Genomic DNA, 26809 nt, shown 5'->3' on the forward strand with positions numbered 1-26809 from the left:
TGTGTGTTCTTGCTTGCGTGCATGTGTTTGTGTCTATGTAACTGCACATGTGAATACAACAAGGACAAGACACAAAACAACCCATTCATTCATTCTGAGAGCACAGATCTAAAACGGGACATTGGACGAATTGTGGCCACATACGCACCCCACATACAAGATTCCAATTGTGGATTGGCTGAGCTATTTGGGTGACACTGGTACGTAATATAATTACCCACTGGACACAGACAAGTTCAACGTCTACTTTTGATTTACCTTTGCTTGAGTTGTCAACTAACGTGAACTCAATGTGAAATCATGTCATTGGGATTGAGGTTAAAAGTTGGGTGAAAAAAAATACAAAATGTCCTTGACTTTTTACAAATCCAATCAGTTTTCCCACGTTGATTCAACGTCCTCACATAGATTTTTTGGGGGGTTGAAATGACGTGGAAACAACGTTGATTCAACCAGTTTTTGTCCAGTACATATGCATATTTTCTAACAAGTTAGCATCTCTTGAATAGCATTATAGTCCTTCCTCACTTCAATGAAGATTGACAGTAGAGTAAAGAGCTAATTGTTGGCTAAATATATATATTTTTTATTTCATCTTTATTTAACCAGGTAGGCTAGTTGAGAACAAGTTCTCATTTACAACTGCGACCTGGTCAAGATAAAGCAAAGCAGTTCGACACATACAACAACACAGAGTTACACATGGAATAAAAAAACATATAGTCAATAATACAGTAGAAAAAGTCTATATTCAGTGTGTGCAAATGAGGTAAGATAAGGGAGTTAAGGGAATACATAGGCCATGGTGGCGAAGTAATTACAATATACCAATTAAACACTGGAATGGTAGATGTGCAGAAGACGAATGTACAAGTAGAGATACTGGGGTGCAAAGGAGCAAGATAAATAAATAAAAACCGTATAGGGATGAGGTAGTTGGATGGGCAATTTACAGATGGGCTATGTACCGGTGCAGTGATCTGTGAGCTGCTCTGTCAGCTGGTGCTTAAAGCTAGTGAGGGAGATATGAGTCTCCAGCTTCAGTGATTATATATGAACAGAAATAGATTCAAAGATAAACCTTGTGGGTCTTCGTGAAGACAGGACAGGGAAAGCTAATTCTGCTCTATGGATCAGTGCTAGAATACACTATCTATCTATCCACTTAATAATCCCTGCTATGTGATAACATCGTCTGTCTGCACATTGTCTGGACTAGGCTCCTTGTGGGTTACCCAATATACTATGGGTTACACATGCCACGTGTGACACAGACACAGACATGCTATGAGGTGCTGGGTGAAACACTGAAGAATAGCTCCAATCACAATGCAAGGGAAAGCATGCACTCTGCCAGTGACAACTGCACAGGTATGTGGAGTAGAGTGCCAAAAGGATGTAGGGCCTAAGTCGTTGTGTCATGTTGTGAGTGTTTGCATATCTGTGTAGATTAAGATGCCTTTTGATTGGACATGAAGATGCATTTTGATTGTACAGAGTAATATAATAATTGAAAAATGTTATGTTTTTGAATGCATGTCTGAATTGAAAACATAAAAGGCATACACGCAAAAAATCCTTTGAAACTGTACTTTGTATGAATATTAGATTCTTACCAAGAGAGTTTCACCAGACACCCCTCTGTTGTTGAACACCGCACACCTGAAACACAACAACAACAACATGCACTTAACCCTTTCAAATCCATTCATTGAATTGCATTCCTTGCATTAGTTTCACCAATTGACATTTTGTTCTAACATTTTTTTATTTCACCTTTATTTAACCAGGTAGGCTAGTTGAGAACAAGTTCTCATTTACAACTGTGACCTGGCCAAGATAAAGCAAAGCAGTGCGACAGAAACAACAACACAGAGTTACACATGGAATAAACAAGCGTACAGTCAATAACACAATAGAAAAAAAAGAAAGTCTATATACAGTGTGTGCAAATGGCATGAGGAGGTATGGCAATAAATAGGCCATAGTAGCAAAGTAATTACAATTTAGCAGATTAACACTGGAGTGATAGATGAGCATATGATGGTGTGTAAGTAGTGATACTGGTATGCAAAAGAGCAGCAAAGTAAATAAAAACAATATGGGGATGAGGTAGGTAGATTGGGTGGGCTATTTACAGATGGACTATGTACAACTGCAGCGATCAGTTAGCTGCTCAGATAGCTGATGTTTAAAGTTAGTGAGGGAAATGTAAGTCTCCAGCTTCAGCGATTTTTGCAATTCGTTCCAGTCACTGGCAGCAGAGAACTGGAAGGAAAGGCAGCCAAAGGAGGTGTTGGCTTTGGGGATAACCAGTGAGATATACCTGCTGGAGCGCGTGCTACGGGTGGGTGTTGTTATCGTGACCAGTGAGCTGAGATAAGGCGGAGCTTTACCTAGCATAGACTTATAGATGACCTGGAGCCAGTGGGTCTGGCGACGAATATGTAGCTAGGGCAAGCCGACTAGAGCATACAGGTTGCAGTGGAGGGTGGTGTAAGGCGCTTTGGTAACAAAACAGATGGCACTGTGATAGACTGCATCCAATTTGCTGAGTAGAGTATTGGAAGCTATTTTCCAGGTGCACTGTCTTCCAGGCGCATTCTCTTCCAGGTGCACTGTCTTCCAGGTGCACTGTCTTATAGGTGCACTGTCTTCCAGGTGCATTCTCTTATAGGTGCACTGTCTTCCAGGTGCATTCTCTTCCAGGTGCACTGTCTTCCAGGTGCACTGTCTTATAGGTGCACTGTCTTCCAGGTCCATTCTCTTCCAGGTGCACTGTCTTCTAGGTGCATTCTCTTATAGGTGCACTGTCTTCCAGGTGCATTCTCTTCCTGGTTTACTGTCTTCCAGGTGCATTCTCTTCCAGGTGCACGGTCTTCCAGGTGCATTCTCTTCCAGGTGCACTGTCTTCCAGGTGCACCAGGTGAACTGCCACCAAACAATGTTGAAACAAATGTACTTCACAGCAGTGAAAAGGGAATAAGGTGGAATATGTAAAGAAACCAGCGGAGGCTGCTAAGGGGAGGACTGCTCATAATAATGTCTATAACGGAACAAATGGAATGGCATCAAATACATAGAAACCTAGAGTTTGATACCATTCCACTCATGGGGCCACAGTGTCTCCCAACCCCTCCTGTCTCAGCCTACAGTAATTATGCTGCAATAGTTTATGTGTTGGGGGGCTAGGGTCAGTTATATCTGGAGTATTTATCCTGTCTTATCAGGTGTCCTGTTTGAATTTAAGAATGCTCCCTCTAATTCTCTCTCGCTCTCTTTCTCTCTTTCTCTTCTCTCGGAGGACCTGAGCCCTAGGACCATGCCTTAGGACTACCTGGCCTGATGACTCCTTGCTGTCCCAAGTCCACATGGTCGTGCTGCTGCTCCAGTTTCAACTGTTCAACCTGCGGATATGGAACCCTGACCTGTTCACTGGACGTGCTACCTTGTCCCGGACCTGCTGTTTTCGATTCTCTCTCTACCGCACCTGCTGTCTCTAACTCTGAATGATCGGCTATGAAAAACCAACTAACATTTACTCCTGAGGTGCTGACCTGTTGCACCCTCTACAACCACTGCTATTATTGTTATTATTATTTGACACTGCTGGTCATCTATGAACGTTTAAACATCTTGCCATGTACTGTTATAATCTCCACTCACCACAGCCAGAAGAGGACTGGCCACCCTTCAGAGCCTGGTTCCTCTCTAGGTTTCTTCCTAGGTTCTGGCCTTTCTAGGGAGTTTTTCCAAGCCACCGTGCTTCTACATCTACATTGCTTGCTGTTAGGGGTTTTAGGCTGGGTTTCTGTATAGCACTTTGTGACATCGGCTGATGTAAAAAGGGCTTTATAAATACATTTGATTATAAATACATGTGATGATTTTGCTCCAGCCATTACCACAAGTCCGTCCTCCCCAATTAAGGTGCTACCAACCACCTGTGAAAGAGACATATCTGTTGTTGTATTAGTCCTGAAGACCTGAACAGCAGTAACATAAATCTCTCTCTAGTCATCTGTTATCTAAGAGACTTGCTGTGAAAATTCAGCAGCAGGGTGGGGGCATGCTGTAAGTTGGGGTGTGGACAGGGCAGGGGATGGTGTGACGCACATTCACTTCCTCCTGCATAGCCGAAGCTGGTTGGGCTAAACTAAGCTGCAAAGCTTGTACCAGTAAGCTGTAATTCATTAAGCTTGCAGGACATGGCCGGGGTGAGGGCAGGGGTGGAAAGATGCTGAGTTTGCCTGCTTGTCCCCCCTCCCTGCCCTGCTCCGTTTGCCTGCCCCCTCCCTCTTTTCTCTGCCCCCCCACCTCTTCTCTGCCCCCTTCCTCTCTTCTCTGCCCCCCTTCCCTCTCTTCTCTGCCCCCCTCCCTCTCTTCTCTGCCCCCCCTTCTCTGCCCCCTCCCTCTCTTCTTTGTCCCCCCCTCTCTTCTCTGCCCCCCTTCCTCTTCTCTGCCCCCCTTCCTCTCTTCTCTGCCCCCCTCTCTCTCTTCTCTACCCCCTCTTCTCTGCCCTCCCTCTGTTTGAAAGAATGAGTACAGAGAACACAGAGGGGCCTTTTGGAGGATAAAAAACTGCCACTCTCAGCATCTCTTAGTGCTTGTGCAATATTCAGCTCTTTCTTTCCAAAGCAGGTCTGCACTGCTCCGCCTACTGAGAGCTTGGCTAGCCTCTCTCTTTCAGCAGCTGCTTACCTCAAGTAACCTTAATCCATTCATACACAGTTTTCAACTCCTAACATATGCAATATCTTGGGACTTTCATTGCAAAGATAATGTATTTGAATTTGGACTATTGAACTACAATGCACTAAAACAGATGAGCAAGAGTTGACTGCGCTTACAATATTCCTACAGGTTAAGGCATAGGACCAAGCCACATTATTGAATTGAACAACCGTCTGAATGAATAAAAACTGTGCACTGTGCAGTACTTGTAATCAGGACCACTCACCTATAACCCAGATCCCTGCTCTGCTGCACCATGTGGAGGATGTAGGACTCTCTGCTGGTACCGGTCAGGCCTGGAAGCAGCAGGACGGTGGGCCGTGTGGCCGCGTTGGGGTGGGAGGCGCTGTCATCGTTGTCAAACCAATCCAGAGAGATCTGTCCTCCATCTTCTGCTCTAATGAGCTCACTGCAAAGATGGGGTCAGATATAACAGTCAGGGCAGAAAAGGACACCACTAAGTTACACACACACACACTCTGCAAGTAGGCCTAGGTTCTGCACTGCAGCTTCCTTACAATATGTTCAGTAAAGCGGAAGCTCATTGCACAGAATGCAGAGGAATTCACAAGGTTTTGTAAATACTCAACCTCCAAGGTTCTTACAGCTTATGTTTGTGATTTTAAAAAACGGAACTACAGAATCCATATAGGGACCAACAAGACAATAAATATGAATTTTGTTAATCATTCTATACAGAAAAGTATTAGATTTCATATATATCCTGTATAGATTGCATTAGATAGGGTATAGTATGTACACTGTATTGCACATGATATTGCTTTCTAACCAAACCTCAAATCAGGACACAGCAAAAAGGCATTGTTCTTTACTCAAAGGTCCCTCTTCAGTTACAGGTACAATGATTACTACAGTGTGGACCCATTACTAACATTACCTTTGCCAAAGGGAATGCAGTCTGGCACTAGTTGACAACCACTTAATTTCCCTAGCGATCAGCCTCTCAGCTTTGTTTACACAGGCAGCCCAATTCAGATCTTTTTCCAATTATTTGTCATATCTGATACCAATGATATTTTCTGTAATGTGTAAACAAACAAAAAAAAACACATGGAAGCTGATCTATTGACTTAAAATTTATACTGCATCCATATGTGGATCTCAATCCTGATATAATTTGGATGATCCATACGCAACCGGTCTGGACGCTCAAATCCAATTTTTTGTTCTGAATGGATTCTTTTGCACATGACCTGCCTGTTACCATGACAACCACCCCCCAAATGTAAAGGAACAGTGACATGAAATTAGCTTTGCATCTATGTGCTACTTCAGATGCTACATCAGTGTGAATGCGCAAATCTGATATGGGTCACATGTAAAACTGAGGATGGACAGTGAGATAAAAAGACCAGGCTACTCAGAAGCAGGGAAGGGCAAGGATGGGGAAGAGGGAAGGGTGGTGGTGGGGGGGGGAGCTCGCTGCAGCAGCAGTGGATTCTTATAGAGAATCAATTTCTAGTTTCCACAAGTCAAGGCCGTCAGCTGAGGTCAACAAATCCCAGTGCAATCCATCTCACGCCACCAACCCACCAAACGAGCGACCAAGCGACAACACCAACATGGCTGGCCCTGCGGCCCATGTACAGTATGTCTGTCTAATTGGAAGTGGAATGAAATTATAGAACCACACCAGCATTAAATATGTACGTAAAGGCCAGACTGGGGAAGCCACTGGGGTTGTAGGCCATGCACCAATCTGGAGCTAGCTGGTCAGAGCATGCACCAATCAGGAGCGAGCCCGACCCACCGAACAGGAGGAGGAGGACAACTCTTTCAAATCCAATCAAAGTTTATTGGTTGCGAACACAGATTTGCAGATGTTATTTCATGTGCAGCAAAATGCTTGTTTCTTTTATTTCACCTTTATTTAACCAGGTAGGCTAGTTGAGAACAAGTTCTCATTTACAACTGCGACCTGGCCAAGATGAAGCAAAGCAGTGCGACAGAAATAACAACACAGAGTTACACATGGAATAAACAAGCGTACAATCAATAACACAATAGAAAAAAAAGAAAGTCTATATCACAGTGTGTGCAAATGGCGTGAGGAGGTAAGGAAATAAATAGGCCATAATAGCGAAGTAATTACAATTTAGCAAATTAACACTGGAATGATAGATGTGCAGATGATGATGTGCAAGTGGAAATACTGGGGTGCAAAAGAGCAGAAAAGTAAATAAAAACAATATGGGGATGAGGTAGGTAGATTGGATGGGCTATTTACCGGTGGGCTATGTACAGCTGCAGCAATCGGTTAGCTGCTCAGATAGCTGATGTTTAAAGATAGTGAGGGAAATATAAGTCTCCAGATTTTTGCAAATTGTTCCAGTCATTGGCAGCAGAGAACTGAAAGGAAAGGCGGCCAAAGTAGGTGTTGGCTTTGGGGATGACCAGTGAGATATACCTGCTGGAGCGCGTGCTACGGGTGGGTGTTGTTATCGTGACCAGTGAGCTGAGATAAGGCATAGCATAGACTTATAGATGACCTGGAGCCAGTGGGTCTGGCGATGAATATGTAGCGAGGGCCAGCTGACTAGAGCGTACAGGTCGCAGTGGTGGGTAGTATATGGGGCTTTGGTGACAAAACGAATGGCACTGTGATAGACCGCATCCAGTTTGCTTAGTAGAGTGTTGGAGGCTATTTTGTAAATGACATCGCCGAAGTCGAGGATCGGTAGGATAGTCAGTTTTACGAGGGTATGTTTGGCGGCGTGAGTGAAGGAGGCTTTGTTGCGAAATAGGAAGCCGATTCTAGATTTTATTTTTGATTGGAGATGTTTAATATGAGTCTGGAAGGAAAGTTTACAGTCTAGCCAGACACCTAGGTATTTGTAGTTGTTCACATATTCTAAGTCAGAACCGTCCAGAGTAGTGATGCTAGTCGGGCAGGCGGTTGGGTGCGGGCAGCGAACGGTTGAAAAGCATGCATTTAGTTTTACTGGTGTTTAAGAGCAGTTGGAGGCCACGGAAGGAGTGTTGTATGGCATTGAAGCTCGTTTGGAGGTTTGTTAACACAGTTTCCAAAGATGGGCCAGATGTATACAGAATGGTGTCGTCTGCGTAGAGGTGGATCACGGAATCACCCGCAGCAAGAGCGACATTATTGATATATACAGAGAAGAGAGTCGGCCCGAGAATTGAACCCTGTGGTACCCCCATAGAGACTGCCCTAGGTCAGGACAACAGGCCCTCCGATTTGACACACTGAACTCTGTCTGAGAAGTAGTTAGTGAACCAGGCGAGGCAGTCATTTGAGAAACCAAGGCTGTTGAGTCTGCCGATAAGAATACGGTGATTGACAGAGTCGAAAGCCTTGGCCAGGTCAATGAAGACGGCTGCACAGTCCTTTATTTTATCGATGGCGGTTATGATATCGTTTAGGACCTTGAGCGTGGTTGAGGTGCACCTGTGACCAGTTCGGAAACCAGATTGCATAGCGGAGAAGGGACGGTGGGATTCGAAATGGTCAGTGATCTGTTTATTAACTTGGCTTTCGAAGACTTTAGAAAGGCAGGGCAGGATGGATATAGGTCTATAACAGTTTGGGTCTAGAGTGTCACCCCCTTTGAAGAGGGGGATGACCGCAGCAGCTTTCCAATCTTTAGGGATCTCGGACAATACGGAAGAGAGGTTGAACAGACTGGTAATAGGGCTTGCAACAATGGCGGCAGATCATTTTAGAAAGAGAGGGTCCAGATTGTCTAGCCCAGCTGATTTGTACGGGTCCAGGTTTTACAGCTCTTTCAGAACATCTGCTATCTGGATTTGGGTGAAGGAGAAGCTGGGGAGGCTTGGGCAAGTAGCTGCGGGGGGTGCGGAGCTGTTGGCCGGGGTTGGGGTAGCCAGGAGGAAAGCATGGCCAGCCGTAGAAAAATGCTTATTGAAATTCTCGATTATCGTGGATTTATCGGTGGTGACAGTATTACCTAGCCTCAGTGCAATGGGCAGCTGGGAGGAGGTGCTCTTATTCTCCATGGACTTTCCAGTGTCCCAAAACTTTTTGGAGTTAGAGGTACAGGATGCAAATTTCTGTTTGAAAAGGCTAGCCTTAGCTTTCCTGACTGACTGTATGTATTGGTTCCTGACTTCCCTGAAAAGTTGCATATCGCGGGGACTATTCGATGCTAGTGCAGTCCGCCACAGGATGTTTTTGTGCTGGTCGAAGGCAGTCAGGTCTGGAGTGAACCAAGGGCTATATCTGTTCTTAGTTCTACATTTTTTGAAAGGGGCATGCTTATTTAAGATGGTGAGGTTTCTAGCTCCAACAGTGCAGGGAACTCTTTTATAGACATGATAATCCCTGGATAGTGGAGGTCTTTTCTTCCCTTAGGAGTAATAATCTCCCACAAATGTCATCGCGTAAACACACACTGTCATGCTGGTATAAAGGATTTGAAGACAGGTGCAGGAATACACAATAGGGGTTTTAATACACCGAAAACAAACACATATACAAAAACACTGGGCTGTACCCAACCAAAAGAGCGAGGGTAAACCTTGTTGAACGACACAGGACGATACCTGTAATACACAATATATAAAGCATGCAGCATAACAGCTGCACCAACGCATAGGTACTCACACCACCAACGGACATGGGAACAATAACCGACAAAGACAGAGGGAACAGAGGGCACAAATATAACATACTAATCAGGAGAATCAGGGAACCAGGTGTGTGTAATCAGACAAGACAGTCCAGGGTTGATGATAATGAATCCCGTTCAGTGAAGCCTAGAAAGCCGGTGACGTAGACCTCCGGGACTGGTGAACAGAATGGGTATCAGTACCGGGGTGATCCATGACACACATACACGAAAACTCACACACACACACTGGCTTTGATCTGAGACAGGTGGTGGGTAAGACCCGCCTGCTGCCATGGTGCATTGTGGGATGTGGGAAACATGTAGCTGCTTTATTGGACAACGGTCAGACAAAGGCTAAGGAAAGTGGAATGCCCTTGGCACTAAATAAAATCAAATCACATTTTATTTGTCACATGCTTCATGAACAACAGGTGTAGACTAACAGTGAAATGCTTACTGACGGGTCCTTTTCCAACAATGCAGTTAAAGATAAAGACAATAATAATACAAATTTAAAAAATAGAAATAGTGACACGGAAACTAGGACATTCTTCTGAGTCATTTAATACACTGACATACTGTACGTATATTTCTCACTTACTGCATGGGTAGACTGGCTGTCATGGCCAGGACAATAATAATAGACGGCTTATAGTCAGGCTAACATCCCTTTCTGTGGTTAGTTACCTATGGTGCCGCTTTCAGCAACAGTAGTAAAGACTATTGTTTGTTGTCATAATTCGATAGGTGTTATCAGTTACTGTATTTATGTAGGTTGTCCACTAAGGAGCAAAGTCATCATCAACTTCAATGACCAACCAAGATGGAGAGTAGGCCTGCTTCTGAAATAAATTAAGTATTTATTATGGATCCCCATTACTTCCTGCCAAGGCAGAAGCTACTCTTCCTGGGGTCCGGCAAGATTAAGGCAGTTATACAGTTTTAAAAACATTACAAGACATTCATCTCTATTAATCTTTATACCAGGCGGTGTCAGAGGAAGGCCCTAAAAATGGTCAAAGACCACCCCAGTCATAGACTGTTCTCTCTGCTACCGCACGGCAAGCGATACCGGAGTGCCAAGTATAGGTCCAAAAGTCTTCTTAACAGCTTCTACCCCAAAGCCATAAGACTCCTGAACTGCTAATCAAATGGCTACCCAGACTATTTGCATTGTCCCCCCCCCCCCCCCTCTTTTACGCTGCTGCTACTCTCTGTTTATTATCTATGCATAGTCACTTTAACTATACCTACATGTACATATTACCTCAATTACCTCGACTAACCTGTGCCCCCGCACATTGACTCTGTACCGGTACCCCCTGTATATAACCTCGCAACTGTTATTTTACTGCTGCTCTTTAATTATTTTTTACTTATCTATTTTTACTTAACACTTATTTTTCTTAAAACTGCATTGTTGGTTAAGGGCTTGTAAGTAAGCGTTTTACTGTAAGGTCTACACCTGTTGTATTCGGTGCATGTGACAAATAACATTTGATTTGATTACAGAATTCACAACACACTAAGTGTGTGCCCTCAGGCCCATACTCCACTACCACATATCTACAACACAAAATCCATGTGTACGTGTGTGTACACGTACACATGTGTGTATGCATTTGTCTGTGCCTACGTTTGTGTTGCTTCACAGTCATCGTTGTTCCATAATGTGTATATTTATCTGTTTTTTAAATCTGATTCTACTGCTTGCATCAGTTACCTGATGTGGAATAGAGTTCCATGTAGTCATGGCTCTATGTAGTACTGTGCGCTTCCCATAGTCTGTTCTGGACTTGGGGACTGTGAAGAGACCTCTGGTGGCATGTCTTGTAGGTTATACATGGGTGTCTGAGCTGTGTGCAAGTCGTTTAAACAGACAGCTCGGTATTTTCAACATGTCAATACCTCTCACAAATACAAGTAGCGATGAAGTCAATCTCTCCTCTACTTTGAGCCAGGAGAGATTGACATGCATATAGATACTGTATTTGGACAGTAAATCTGATCGAACCACTAGGCTATTTCCTACTAATTTCAGTTCTGTGGCATATACTGTACACTAACTACCCCCAACCCCTTTTAATTAATTTCAATCCACCTAATGCATGCAGGAGGCCTGGGACACCCTGGCCATTAATCTCTAACAGAATGCACTAAAGAAGCCCGTGTGGCCTGAGCCAATACCATCACACAAAAGACTCTTTTCACCTTTCTGCTGCTAAGTCTTGGCTAAGAACAAGACGCAGGAAATTTGTTTCACGTTGTTAAACCTGAATGAAAGGAATCAAAGAACGGGCACATTTCAGTACTTAGATGATCAAAACAACTGCTTTAATACCTTAAAGCCTAATAATAAAACAATCAAAAGTGGAAGTAAGGTTAAAGCCTGTTCCTAATACGGCAGGGAATTTTCTACTACTTTACTGTATGTCGCCATGGCTGCTGTCTATGGTGAAAACTGACCAATTGCGTTTGATGGTGAACCATTTGTTTTTTTACCTTGACCAACCATGTGACCTGACCAGGAAAAACATAGGGCCTTAGTTCCCATACCCTTTATCCAGGGCCGGACTAAGCACCTACCCCCCGGAAGCCCCCCAGCTAACTTCCTGCATTTCAACAGATTTTACCATGGGGCAGAGAAAAATGTGAAGTTTTAGAATAATAAAGTTTTATAATACTATTCTTCACATATTGTCATGAGGCTGTATTTTGAAACCAACACCATGCAACAGGCTTATATCTCTTATGAGACATAAACACCATGATTTTAAACCCATTTCTCCAGTTTAATTCCAGTTCACCCAGTTTCATTTCACCATCACACCAGGGAAACCCTCGCCCTTAACATGCAGAAGATCTTCTCAGTAATATCTATTCATTTTTAGATAGTTGTTTCAACATTGTACAGAGATACGACTTATTATAGTGTTTATACAATAATACTGCTACCATCACGTCTGATCCTCTAAAAGTCTTACTTTCTGTAGCTGACACCCGGTTTAGCCGTGACGAAGGGCCTAAGCACCGTCTGGATCCGGCTCTCCCAGCACCAGAAGGTGGGGTAGTAGGTCTCTGACACCACGGGACATTGGTCCCGCAGGAACTGGTAGAACTTCTTTCCACCAGAAATCAGTTGGGGCTTCTGCAATACAAGACATGAACAGTGTGATGTGGCTTTCCAATAATGACGTTGGCTAATAGCTTGTGTAGAGAAAGAGATATGGACCATTTGGAATGAAACGATACATCACATACTTTTCAAGAGTCAAAGATGTTTTAATTCATGATTTAAACTATTTTAGGTGAAACTATTTCAAACATCAAATGGTTTTAATCAGATCTGTGGCAAGTGAAAGAGAAATGCTTGTGCTCTTTCTCTTATACCAATTTAAATGGAAAAATGTATACTACTGATGACAATCTCTTGAAAACAGTTCTTATACCTCATCATCATTCACCATCTACATAACCCCTCTCTTACAGTACCCATATAGTGCAGCCTCTTCACTGAAATCATGTGATATATATAATTATCTGTCTTGCACTTTCATAAATGACATGTCAACATAAGTCATATTTCATTTTTCCATGTGGTTTATTTGCTAATTGTTTTACATTTTACATTTAAGTCATTTAGCAGACGCTCTTATCCAGAGCGACTTACAGTAGTGAATGCATACATTTCATGCCTTTTTTGTTTTGTACTGGCCCTCTGTGGGAATCGAACCCACAACCCTGGCATTGCACACACCATGCTCTACCAACTGAGCCACAGGGAATGGTGCAACCTTTCTGTAACATTCCAAACAAAATATCTCCATAACTATAGTGTAATTATAATGCACTATCAAGACTGGAATCTCAATATTATATTGCTCTACTTTTAGTCTAGCGCACTGTGTAAAGTGTCAGAAAATATGAAATGTTTTGTTGAGTTATAGAGACATTCTGCAATCACTAGTGATGGAAAGGAAGGAGACTGGTAATGAGCATACAGTTACAGAGAAGTTGATATGCTGTGTTGTAACTGGGATTATATGAGGTCACCACAATATCAAATCAAACACATCTGTCCTGTCAGAGCATAGAGACCTTTAATCTCTGAATTTAAGTATAACGAATAATAGAATGCATGACCCCTTCTAATATGTTTTTAAATAATCTAATATTAGCCTAATGGTATGTGGCCTAGGCCTATGTGTTTAATTATTGGGGGAAATTGAATATCGAAAAAAAAAGCATTCATTTGTGACTATGCAGTAGGCTACACTGCATACAGATGTTTGACAGCTTGTATAACAATAGTCTATACCCAGCCTTTTAAGATTACAAAAAGGACTCACGATAAAAATATATCCAGCCTAAATGGCAATTTAACATTTGTATATCCGTAGTCCTTGTACAAATCTTGAAATGTCACATTTAGTCTAAAGAAAATACGACACCATTTTATTGAAAGATGTCACATCACATGTGCAGTACCGTCAACGCTCGTAGGCTACTGAAATAATCAGCCTCCTCAGCAAACCATCCAGCTGCTGAGCCGGTTTGATGCGCAAAAGCGCCAGCGATATCCTCCATCATAATAACCGCTATGACACCTTTTAATAAGACAATTGCCAGTTACAATGTATCCCTTTCTATTAAATAATGATTCTTCAAAGCAGCCTATGTGACCCCTACCTTCGCGACAGAGATCAAGTAGTAGTAGGCATAAGCTGCGCTGAAGCCGAGCACCAGTGACAGTACTCCAGATCCAAAAAGCCCAACTTTCACTTGATTTTCCAGATAAAGTGACAGGTCCCTTGTCAAAACATTCAAATTGAAGTCCAGTGAGATCATTGCCAGGTCCCTCTTATGTCGCGCTCTTCAGGTATAGCGGCCAGGATCGAATGAAAACCTCTGCTGCTCTGGAATGGTTGCATGCACTATAACGTTCAGTGATGTGCAGAGAAGGGGAGAGAGTCAAGGGAAGGGGAGGGGAGCGATATATTTAGAGGCAGACGATGGCGCTCTTTGACCGGCCTGCGCTGAGCTGTAGCAAGCGTAATTGTAGGCTTTTATGACGCTTGCAGTGGACGCAGCCTAAATTGCATTGGGGATAGTCAAGGCTATGTCACATCACTGCGACTGGAATTATGCAGGGCCATGAGCCATATGGAAATCTTGGCATGAGAATAAATGTGTCTAGCACACCGCGGAAACCCATGCATACCCTACAAGACATGCCACCAGAGGTCTCTTCACAATCCCCATGTCCATTACATACTATGGGAGGCGCACAGTACTACATGGAAATCTATTCCACATCAGGTAACTGATGCAAGCAGTAGAATCAAATTTAAAACCAGATAAAAATACACCTTATGGAACAGCGGGACTATGAAGAGACACACACAGGTACAGACACACAAATACACAAACACACTCATTCGACACACACGTTCGTTGTAATATTGTTGTATGGTGGTATTATCAGTGACTCGTCATTCAGGGAAGGTGAGGCAAAGGCCCACCTGTTTTGATCCCCACCTGTTTAGCCCCCCCTAAATGTTATAAATTAAAAAGGTATATACATATTTTTTGTGTGTGCCTGTTTTGCATGTTATTTTGGCATTAATTTGTGTCACATATCAGTTTGCAAACAATGTAAAAACACGCTTTTTGAATGAATAAATCCGCATACAAACATGGGTCTCCTTCTTGCTTTCTCCAAAATGCAGGTGTTTCAGCCTAGCTCAGTGCTTTCTGTGGTGGAGGGGCAGCCAGCGGAAAATACAGAGCACAGGCGTTGGTAATGTTCTCTAGTTGTGCAGTGATTGTCTCAGTGTTCTGTCACTCATGGGGACACTATGTCACCACAGAATCTACAGGGGGAGATAGGCATTTCAATGCCCCTTGGGTGCTGCCATAGATTTACATTAGAAGTGCCCATCCAAGAAGGCTCAATGTCATTGACCACAGAAAAAACGATGTCAAATCATGTTATATCTACTGTAGCTGTGATTGGACTGATCATGTCAACATCATACTTTCTAAATCTTAGCTAGCAAGCTAGACAAGCAGTCATCATCATAAATCATGTCGACAATATACTGGCAAATCCTTTTCAATCCTTGTCATATGAAGATAAATTATAGATAAAAGTATCGATGCTCATCAGCCATTGGACATAAACATTACACAACGAGTCAGAAGTTGCAAATTCAACAATAAGTGGTTTGGAAGGAATCAGTGGACAACTGTAAGCATTGCAAAGCAATCACTATTTCGCTTCCCTTGTCTGCTATTCGGTGGAGAGTGTGGTCCATTCAAAACAAATGGAAACTCGGGAACTGGGAAATCTCAGATTTCAGTGAGTTCAAGACAACCAGGAACTCTGAAAAAAACAAGCTCCGACCAGGAATTTACAATTTGAACGGTCATCCAACTGGGAATTCCATGTCGGGAACTCAGGCCTCTTTCTAGATCACTGACATCATGATTCAACCTTGTTTTTTTCAGAGTTCCCAGTTGTCTTTAAATCACCATAAATCCAGAGAATGCCAGACTTTGATAACAAAGTTTGATGACAAAATATTCTTGACGAGCAGGAGATACTATATAATGTTGTTGGGTCTGTAACCTTGTTTGCCAGTGACAGTCTCTTCCCATACAAATATTTTTTTTAAACAAAAAGTTCAGAAATAGACCCATGTAATTCCAGTTGATATTGCAAGGGTTGTTTTGTTTGCGCAATGTGCTGTCTGTGAATCGATATATTGTATATAAAAGTGGATCTCCATGATTGTATTTTCCTTCCTTTTAGACCACATAGGTCTAATAAAATACTTCAAATGGTAGGCAAACCGAGTCTCTCTCTCTCTCTCTCGCTCTGTGGTAACTTAAAGTCTAAAGTTAAGGCCTCAACATCTTGCTGAATTTATCTGAACTAACATCTGAATTTCTGTCGGTGTCCATTTTGAAAGTACTGAAAGAATAGGCCTACCTTGACACAGCACATTTGCTTATACTTAGAGCTAAGTGTCAATGATATAAGAATAAGCATTGTGAATTTACTGAAAAAAAATGTAATAATGTTTGTGTATGGTTCAAATGTCAAAACTCACTTTGCCGTTTGTTATTATTGAAAGAGAATGCGGTTCTTATCGACTTACACAAATCCACAAGGAGTCAGTAGTAACGAAATGTGTTTAAGCAAGTCAGCCATATCAGATATGGTTTTAAAAAAAGCAGTAAATGAGACTGAATGAACAGTTTTTCTGCCAGACAAGGCTCCGTTGATAGCCAGGTGTAGCAGTGGTAAGGATTCACTCCATGGTGCTGAAAGTTTGTGGGCACCGTTTGTCACCCTTATAGTGCAATTAATGCATTGTTTAGTGTTGTGTTGTGTAGTGGCTTTGCTGGCATACATCAACAACAAAAAAATGAGTTTGCCCCAACAAGATTTACATGCTAAAATCGCCACTGGGTATTATACATTTTGTATTGTTATCACGTTTCAGGAGATGACCCAGATGCAGACAGTGTCGAAGTAACAAAAGTTTATTACTAGAACAGGGGGCAGGCAAAACGACAGGTCAAGGGCAGACAGTGGTCAGTAACCCAGATCAGAGTCCATAAGGGACAGAACGGCAGGCAGTCTCAGGGTCAGGGCAGGCAGAGATCAATAATCCAGGGTGGTGTGACAAGGTACAGAACTGCAGGCAGGCTCAGGGCAGGCAGAATGGTCAAAACCGGGAAAACTAGAAAACAGGAACTAGAAAAAGACAGGCGCAAGGGGAAAACCGCTGGTAGGCTTGACGAACAAAACGAACTGGTAACAGACAAACAGAGAACACAGGTATAAATACACTGGGGATAATGGGGAAGATGGGCGACACCTGGAGGGGGGTGAAGACAAACACAAAGACAGGTGAAACAGATCAGGGTGTGACAATTGTAGGTATGTAGTGGTGTAATAATGTTATATGATGTACTGTTTTATCTTTTGTCTTATGTGTAATGTAATTGCCTTAATGTGTTTAGACCCCAGGAAGAGTAGCTGCTTTGGCAGAAGCTAATGGAGATCCTTAATAAATATAAATACAAATAATGGTTTGTCACTTGGCCAATTCTTTGGAATCCATTAACATTTAAGAGATCCTTTAGTCCAGTTAGTCTTTACAGTCAATGAATTAGATCTAATCAGTGTGCATATAGCCTGCATAATGCACCTTTACATTCAGTCTAAATCCCTGATTTTATCACAATCATTCAGATCAGAGATATCTTCAAGAGAGAAAGAAAGGAAGGATACTTTAAATTAGGGCCACAGGCCCCTCAATGAAAACCAGTGACTATAGGTTGTTTTCCTAAATAGGTTGTGAGTACATTATTCCAGGGAAGCAAATATATTGAAATGTATCATAGGCTACAGGTCACTGGAATATAATAGAATATAACACAATAGAATACAATTGAAAAGATGCTACTCAAAACACCAAAAACAACCAAACAATAGGCCTATGATCAATGTTTTACAACAGGATATGTGTTTCTGCACACATAGCAGCCTACAGTAGCTTGTGGGCATACATTTCTTTGCTCGTTCCCTATACACCTGCTTCCACTTCATACACACACAATATATAGGCCTAAATGAATGCAAACCTCACTCAAATCATCAAGGGCTAGCCTATTTGCATGTGCATATCATAGGTCCATGGAATGTAGGCTATAGTCCATACGCCTAGGATGTGTTCTTGCAAATAGCCCTTGATGATTTGGGTAGGGTGACCACATGTCCCACATTTTGGCCCTTTGCCCCACGTCCTATAACCAAAACAATTATCTTGTGCCTTTTATCAATAAATTCAAACACCACCAATTTAGAAAAAAAAGGTTGATTTGTCCCATAACCCTAACCCTATTGCAGTCACGTTGCACTAATGAATATATATATATACAGTACCAGTCAAAAGTTTGGACACACTTACTCATTCAAGGGTTTTTCTTTATTTTACTATTTTCTACATTGTAGAATAATAGTGAAGTCATCAAAACTATGAAATAACACATATGGAATCATGTAGTAACCAAAAAAGTGTTAAACAAATCATAGCATATTTTATATTTGAGGTTCTTCAAAGTAGCCACCCTTTGCCTTGATGACAGCTTTGCACACTCTTGGCAAATAGTGGCTACTTTGAAGAATCTAAAATATATTTTCATTTGTTTAACACTTTTTTAGTTACTAAATGAGTCCATATTTGTTATTTCATAGTTTTGATGTCTTCACTATTATTCTACAATGTAGAAAATGTCCAAACGTTTGACTGGTACTGTATATCATAAGGATGTGGTAGCCTAAGTCCAATGGTGATGCTAAACACCTTTCCAATCTCTGTTGAGATCTGATATTCTGTGCAGCGTGAGACAATGTCATAGAGGCCTATCATCAACCAATCATATTTCAAAAATCCTTTTGGGCTAAATTCCATCTAAACTTGGAGAGGACAACTGAACAAAAATATAAACGCAACATGTAAAGTGTTGGTCCCATGTTTCATGAGCTGAAATACAAGATCTCTGAAAATAAATTAAAAAGCTTATTTTTCTAAAATGTTGTGCACAAATTTTTTAGCATCCCTGTTATTGAGCATTTCTCCTTTGCCAAGATAATCCATCCACCTGACATGCGTGGCATATCAAGACAGCATGATCATTAAACAGGTGCAGCTTGTGCTGGGGACAATAAATGCCCTCTCTTAAATGTGTAGTTTTGTCACACAACACGTCTCAAGTTTTGAGGGAGTGTGTAATTGGCATGCTGACTGCAGGAATGTCCACCAGAGCTGTTGCCAGAGAATTGAATGTCCATTTCTCTACCATAAGCCACCTCCAACATCGTTTTAGAGAATTTGGTTGCATGTCCAACCGGCCTCACAACCGCAGACCACATGTATGACATTGTGTGGGCGAGCGGTTTGCTGATGTCAGCGTTGTGAACAGACCGCCCCATGGTGGCGGGTATGGGCAGGCATAAGCTATGAACAACGAACACAATTGCATTTTATCAATGGCAATTTGAATGCACAGAGATACCGTGACGAGATCCTGAGGCCCATTGTCATGCCATTTATCCGCCGCCATCGCATAATGTTTCAGCATGATAATGCACAGCCCCATGTCGCAAAGGATCTGTACACAATTCCTGGAAGCTGAAAATGTCACAGTTCTTCCATGGCCTGCATACTCACCAGACATGTCACCCATTGACCATGTTTGGGATGCTCTGGATCGACATGTACAACAGCGTGTTCCAGTTCCCGCCAATATCCAGAAACTTCGCACAGCCAATGAAGAGGAGTGGGACAACGTTCCAAAGGCCACAATCAACAGCCTGATCAACTCTATGCGAAGGAAATGTGTGGCAATGCATGAGGCAAATGGTGGTCACACCACATACTGACTGGTTTTCTGATCCACACCCAACTTTTTTTTAATGTATCTGTGACCAACGGATGCATATCTGTATTCCCAGTTATGTGAAATTCATAGATTAGAGCCTATTGAATTTATTTCAATTGACTGATTTCCTTATATGAATTGTAACTCAGTAAACTCTTTGAAATGTCATGTTCAGTATATTTACAAAAGCGTGCATCTGTCGAAGAGCTCCAAAAGTAAGTAAATATCCATATTATATTAGACTGAAAGATATTACATAATTTCGTCAAACTTGTGTTCATTAGTTGCTCATTCAACATGTTTGCTGTTACTTCACTCAATCCCGTTTTAAAAGTATCCCATCCTAACTGTTGTACACTCATTCATTCCCTGAGACCAACCAGAAATGTTTCCTTGGCCAAATATTCCCCGATTTTCATGAAACAGCCACACATGTGGTATCTCGTTTCTTGCATCGCCAAATTGTTGTGTACGCTTCAATTGCTAGTTCCGTGCAGCGTTTGCAGGGGTGTGGAGCTGACAGGACACACTAGGCAGAATGTACCTTGATTGAAACAAAAATACAGGAAGGCTATATAGATCGTTGACACTATCTGCTCTAACTGGCTCACGAAACAGTAATTCAAGAAGATCTAAATGCATATTCACATGAATATGATGGAGATCAAATGATTGGCATGCAGACAGCCGAGGTTCGGACATTTCACTAGCAAAATCTGAAGAATTATCATTCGCGATTGACAGTAATGATGCCATGGCCTATTTTGAAATTAGGTATGCCTCACTTGGTATTTGAGGGTATTAAAAATATAAAATGTTATTGAGACAATAGGCAGACGCTCCAATTGTATGCATATTCTATAATTATATTATATTTCTGTCGGTACAAACTTTGTTTTCTCTCCGGCCCCTACATTTTTTTGCACTACACCATGAACAGGTGGGGGATTTGTGTGTCTGTGTAGCTATTTTAAATGTTTGAAAACCGCATTTGGGTAGCTATTTTAAATGTGGTCCCCTAGATTTGGTGTTTGCATATAGGAGCAGGTTTGGAAGACATTATATTTGAATTATCATAGTGAACTGTTCACCCAGAACCCTGTGAAAATCGGTGTTTGAAGCCAATATCACCTGTGCAGTCTTTTGGCCAGGCCTATGCTGCTTCAAAAAGTGCAACAAAATTTGGCTAAAACAGGGGAAGTTAATTTCGCAAGGAATTATAGGTATTCATTTCAGTCATTTTGCATTTTAAACATTTTGTTTAGCCTCGCCTTAGTGTTTTATTTGTCAAATGACGCTACGATCTAGCCAAACCCTCATTTTCCAAATATCTTCATTGACCGCTGGTCCACCTCCGTCTGCTTGATGATTTACAATAATGGCGACGCTTTTATTCTGAGTGTACTTCTGCGAGCCATTTGACAAAATAAATACATTTGAGGAAAAAAAAATCTAATACATATGATAATAAACGTAGCAGGAAACAATTATTCCAACAAAAAAAGGACTAAGCTACGCTACCTGGCTAATGTGTTACTTAACTTGTGGAGGTGGCATTCTTGCGGAGGCACAAGCGCTAACGTTAGCTAGCAGCTAACAAAGGTCTACAATTTCGTGACGATGTGGCTACTTTACAAGCTCTTGGGGTGACACTTTCTTGTGGTCTTGGGACGAAAAACAACTTAAAGGGGATACTGAGGCGTACCAGTTGTTTCCACAACGTTACAGAACAGCTTGTGGAGTGGAAAGTGCGTGCCATTCAACAGCTTAATTTGTCAGCTAACGTTAACTCGCTAGTTAGCATTTTGCCTATCTTGGCTTTGCTTCCCAGTTAACTGCGTTGTTGTTGTTTTTAGTTGGTAAACTAAACGTCTAACATTCACATTACGATACATTTGACTAACACCTTTGTCGCTAGCGTGTGTCTGCTATCTTGTTTTTGAACGTTACAGTAAGCAGGCTAGCCACACAGTTCGGCGTACTACTTGCAAACTAACAGGATATTGCTGAATTGTCTTCTTCTGGACAACAGACCGATTTTTCGTCGCAAAATTATCCTGTCGAACACAGTTAACTTTAGTTAGAAAGCTAGCACATTCTGCTAGCTGGCAATTTGCGAGACCTTTTCGTAAATGACTACCGGCAGGAATAACCGTGTGATGATGGAAGGAGTTGGTGCAAGAGTGATCCGTGGACCCGATTGGAAATGGGGAAAACAGGATGGTGGAGAGGGACATGTCGGCACCGTCAGGAGTTTTGAAAGTCCGGAAGAAGTGGTTGTTGTCTGGGATAACGGGACTGCAGCCAACTACCGGTGCTCTGGTGCATACGACGTGAGGATATTTGATAGTGCTCCCACAGGTAATGTTTGCCTTCTGGTACTGTGATCCTAAACATCGTGTTTCCTGTTTTCGTGTTTCATTTAGCTTACGCATTTGAGTGTTGATGTGTACGCTACACAGTTATTTGGCTACCACATTTCAAGTATTGCAATGCACCAAGCGTTAGCGTCATGGAAGAGCCTAACAGGGTAAACTGAACTCCATACAGATCATGTGGCATGTCCACTTTTATACTGAACAAAAATATAAATGCAACATCCAACAATTTCAAAGATTTTACTGAGTTCCAGACTGTTAGTTAATACAGTTCATATAAGGAAATCAGTCAATTGAAATACATTAATTAGGCCTAATCTATGGATCTTATATGATCACATTGTGTCCCCAGCACAAGATGCACCTGTGTAATGATCATGCTGTTAAATCAGTTTCTTGATATGCCAAACCTGTCAGGTGGATGGATTGACTTGGAAAAGGAGAAATGCTCACTAACAGGGATGTTAACAAATTTGGGAGAAGGAACATTTTGTGAATCTTTTATTTCAGCTCATGAAACATGAGACCAACACTTTACATGTTTATATTTTTGTTCCGTGTACCTATTGTTCACCTAACACCTTTTTTTTGCACTATTGGTTAGAGCCTGTAAGTAAACATTTCACTGTAAGGTCTACCTACACCTGTTGTATTCGGCGCACTTGACAAATAAACTTTGATTTCATTTAGAGTTAGTGAATGATGGTATGAGGATGGCAAGTTGAGTGACCCCAGAGCCTCTGGCAGAGGGATCATTTCTTAACACGTCAAATTAAATCAGATTGGTTTGACGTGATACCTCCGTCTTCTTACCATTTCCTAACTGCCTTATTAACACTCCCTCTCAGGTATCAAGCATGACGGCACCATGTGCGACACCTGTCGTCAGCAGCCTATCATCGGGATCCGCTGGAAGTGTGCTGAATGCAACAACTATGACCTCTGCACCACCTGTTACCATGGAGACAAGCACCACCTGCGACATCGCTTCTACAGGATCACTACCCCTGGTAGCGAGAGGTGAGTACTGTCCACTGCCCCGTGAAGCCAATGGTTGCATTCCAGGACATCTTTAATGCAGTCACATTACGCGTTGTGAGATCTGGGATGTATTCCTTATACAGATTCAGTTGTAAAATGTTTTGACATTAAGAGTTTACTCCAAACAGAAAACATTTCGCAGCAAAACAATAGTCCCTCCATGTTTCATTCCGTTTGTTCTGTTTGCTTCCGCTTGGTTTTTAAACGGTAGACGGCTTCCATCGCAATATGTAATGAATGCACCTCTGATTATCTTCGCAGTATGACTGCAACAAAGGTAACATGGAACACACGCCCTATGCGTAGGGGTGCTTTGTCAACTCAGCCCCACCTCTATGACAAAATGTATGGTTTAGTGAGGAGTTTAATGATAGCAGTTCCTATCTACATCCTTTGGTTGGTTATGTTGAGGAACCCACCCATTTTACTCTCCTTCTGTTTTCTCTTCCTACCTGGCTGTCTCTGATATTTGAGTTGTAGTTCCTGAGCCCAGCCTCATAGGCAGACTCAACATGTGGCAACCTATCCTGGCTCTCTGTTGCCAGGCGACCGCTCAGCCTCTTTCAGAAGCAGTGATGTTGTTGGGGCCTCAGCCAATCCCATGTTACTGGCCATGTCTGTTTTTTTTCTGCTTCCATTGAAGATTTACAAGTAAAAGACCAAGCACAATTGAAGAATCAAAACAACCAACCTATATTGAGAATGTTACGATGGGAAAGGAATGTAATAGTTTGAAATAATAATAAAAGGTGCTGTGAATAAGATTATTTTTTTGAAAGTGTTTTCAAAATTAACCAACTGACTGAAACAACCTGCAGAGACTGCAACCAAGACATCTTATTGCATTAGGGCTGACCCCAATTAGTCGACTGGTCGATTATTTGTTCATAGGCGGTTGGTTGACCAAGATTTTTTTTAGTTGAGCTTTAACAAACATGTATACGTGGCCATGTCAGTGAACTAATCCATTGCAGAGGCCTAGACTAAAAGCCAATTTATGCTTGATCCGAGAAATGTTGTCAGAGGCTCCATATGGAGGGTGTGATGCAATTGCGGAGCCTCCAGAGGCCAAATCGAGCTCCGTACTGCATCGCCTGCACCTCCCAAATGTTTTAACAATGCGGAGGGCTCTGTATTGCTCCGCATTGACATGATTAGTTTAAGGTAGGTGGGGGTTCCTTGACAACTTCCTTCACAACAGCACTGCTCAGCGACGCGCAAGAAGTATGAATGCCTTGATTTCTGCTGAGGCTGAATCACTGTAAATACTGCATGGCCAATGCAGACATCAGATTGACCATGCGCCCACATACATAATGCACTTCCATCTCCAGAATACGCTCCCTCCTTCCAATGTGTGCACATTCATTGTTCATTAACTTCATTGTGTGAATTGTTAGTGTATATCAATTCCCGATTACATATATCACAGGTACTACATTTACTGTTAATGCCTATAATTTCTAATCTATGTTTGTTACTTTGGTTACGATAATTTCTGTTAATGCATTCAATATTATTATTCCAGTCTTACCGTTCTGATTGTCGGAGTGGACAGATTGTTTGCAGCGCGCGCAACCTATGCTACACTTGTGAATAACACATTTTGGTTTATTTCATTCCATTTACGAGTTGACAATTTAGTCATTGTCTTTTATTTGGAGTGCTCCTGTCAATGTTGAGTAAGTACGTATACGCATAGAAGTAGGCTTATAGGCTACCTGGCCTGCGCACAAATGTAGGCATATAATTGTGCCCATTTGGGGATCTGATAGTATTTCTGGTTGGCTTAACGCACAACCACTCATGAGCTGTGGAGCTTCTCAAAATACATTTTTCTTCACCTCAAACAGCAAGCAAACAGTCTGTTTTTACATCCATTGAGAATTATAATAGTTCATCAATGTATTTGAAAACATCTTTCCAGCTCTCTCCCTTTCGATAACCACTCGAAAGGGAAAAATGTCATGCTCTGATCCAGTGGAAACGTCATAAAATAGGCCTACCTGATTACTCATCAGTGCTTGACTTGGAGTGAAATAGGTTCCGGTACTCATTTTGGGTGCTGGTACTCTTTATATTTAGGTGCAAGAGCTCCACAATACTTGAGTTAATACTCTATAAGAGGAATATAACATTTTGAGTTTCTAGTACTCAGCTCCGGTGAGCTCCTGTCCAAGTCAAGCGCTGCTTCTTATGCCTTGTGTAAATAGCCTACAGCTGTCTGTCCTGAGCTCACTGGCACAGGAAACTCTCAGGGCCCAGAATCTTTAATACAATGCTGCAAGTTCGCTAGCACTAGCATCAGGCAGAACCAAGTTAATAGTTGATACAATGTTTCAAGTTCGTTGCAGACATGCCATGCATTGCCAATATGATTCATAAGATCATATTTTCTACCTGCAGGCTGTAATGTTTTTATTTGTTGGCTTTCTGTAGGCTATTTTTACGTAGTTGGCAATATAAGTTACTTTTTAGGTTTGTCTCATTTCAGATTTGGATAGAATTTGGATTACCCACATGACAATGAATTTGAGATATGAAGACGTTATTCTAAATTAAATTTAAACGGTTCCACGAAAATGTGCATATGAAAACCCTAACTGGCACACACATCGGTAGAAATGGTAAGATAAATTGGCATTCCACATGAAAGGTTGCCGAGGCAGAATCTGCGAAAGCCAGCAGGAGAGGGAGGAGAATGGTTGGGTCAGGTTAAGGTTTTTTTCTTCTGGTTATCTAGATCTCTGGCTCCCTTGGGGCATTTGTGTCTCATCAAACAGTAAGCTTAAAGCGTCTGACGCTCAATGCATATAGTTGATTTTATTAAAACATGGAAAGACATATGGGGGAAAAAAAGAAAAATACAAGTTTAAAAATGTTGACCAATTGATTGGTCGAAAGAACAAACGACTTTCGCTCTGCAAAGATTTTTTAGTTGTGTCGGGGACAGCCCTACATAGCAGACAATATGTTTGCTTGCTAAAGCAGTCACTCCATCCGCTTCAAGCCCTTTGTGAGATTCAAAGGGACAAACAAAACGCATGGCGCCACAGCTGGCACCTTTTCAAGGACATATGACCTTAGTTCCCCTGAGACAGTTAGTGCATGACTGCAAACAAAGGCAGCAGGGGGGTCCCTGTCCTCCCTCAGACACTGCTCTGAAGGCATGGTGGACTGTTTTGTTATGCCACATTAGATAATTTCACTGACTGTTGGAGGGGATGTGGGGGGGAGTGTCCCCAAGACAGCAGTCTGTTTACATTGGTTAGGCCTACAGTGTCCAGCTGCTCTGTCTAGTTGTCTAGCCTCTAGGACTCTACTGTGGTTAGTTAGACCACTGCCATGAGGCTTTGGCTTCTCTCTTGACCAATTATCAGTAAAGGAGCATGGATGCATGCGTTGTCGGTCAAGTAATGGCAGTGCTATGGAACAAACAATAGGATAGGATGCCACCTTTCCAAGTCAGTTCCACAAATTTCTGCCCTGCTAGAGCTGCCCCAGTCAACTGTGCGTGCTGTTGTTGTGAAGTGGAAATGTCTAAGAGCAACAACGGCTCAGCCGCCAAGTGGTAGGCCACACAAG

General features: G+C 42.1%; 2 protein-coding genes across 4 annotated transcripts in view; one reads left to right on the plus strand and one right to left on the minus strand.

Moving 5' to 3' along the window:
• LOC106569320 (phospholipase ABHD3) overlaps positions 1-14293 on the minus strand; it is a 31764-nt gene extending 17471 nt beyond the window's left edge. Inside the window, exons 1-4 of the mRNA XM_014140550.3 lie at positions 14037-14293; positions 12332-12495; positions 4961-5143; positions 1617-1662 (exon numbers count right to left, since the gene is read on the minus strand). Of these exons, the coding sequence (XP_013996025.1) occupies positions 1617-1662; positions 4961-5143; positions 12332-12495; positions 14037-14195 (552 nt within the window). The 5' untranslated portion in view covers positions 14196-14293. The remainder of the gene's footprint in view (positions 1-1616; positions 1663-4960; positions 5144-12331; positions 12496-14036) is intronic.
• A 6830-nt stretch (positions 14294-21123) lies between these two features.
• Positions 21124-26809, plus strand: part of LOC106569317 (E3 ubiquitin-protein ligase mib1) — a 100326-nt gene continuing 94640 nt past the window's right edge. For all 3 annotated transcript variants that reach the window (XM_082960927.1, XM_082960928.1, XM_082960929.1), the window contains exons 1-2: positions 21124-22166; positions 23032-23203. In XM_082960927.1, coding sequence (XP_082817053.1) covers positions 21938-22166; positions 23032-23203 — 401 coding nt within the window. In that variant the 5' untranslated portion in view covers positions 21124-21937. The remainder of the gene's footprint in view (positions 22167-23031; positions 23204-26809) is intronic.

Source organism: Salmo salar, chromosome 14, assembly GCF_965601325.2.
Source record: "Salmo salar chromosome 14, fSalSal1, whole genome shotgun sequence".
Taxonomy (NCBI): domain Eukaryota; kingdom Metazoa; phylum Chordata; class Actinopteri; order Salmoniformes; family Salmonidae; genus Salmo; species Salmo salar.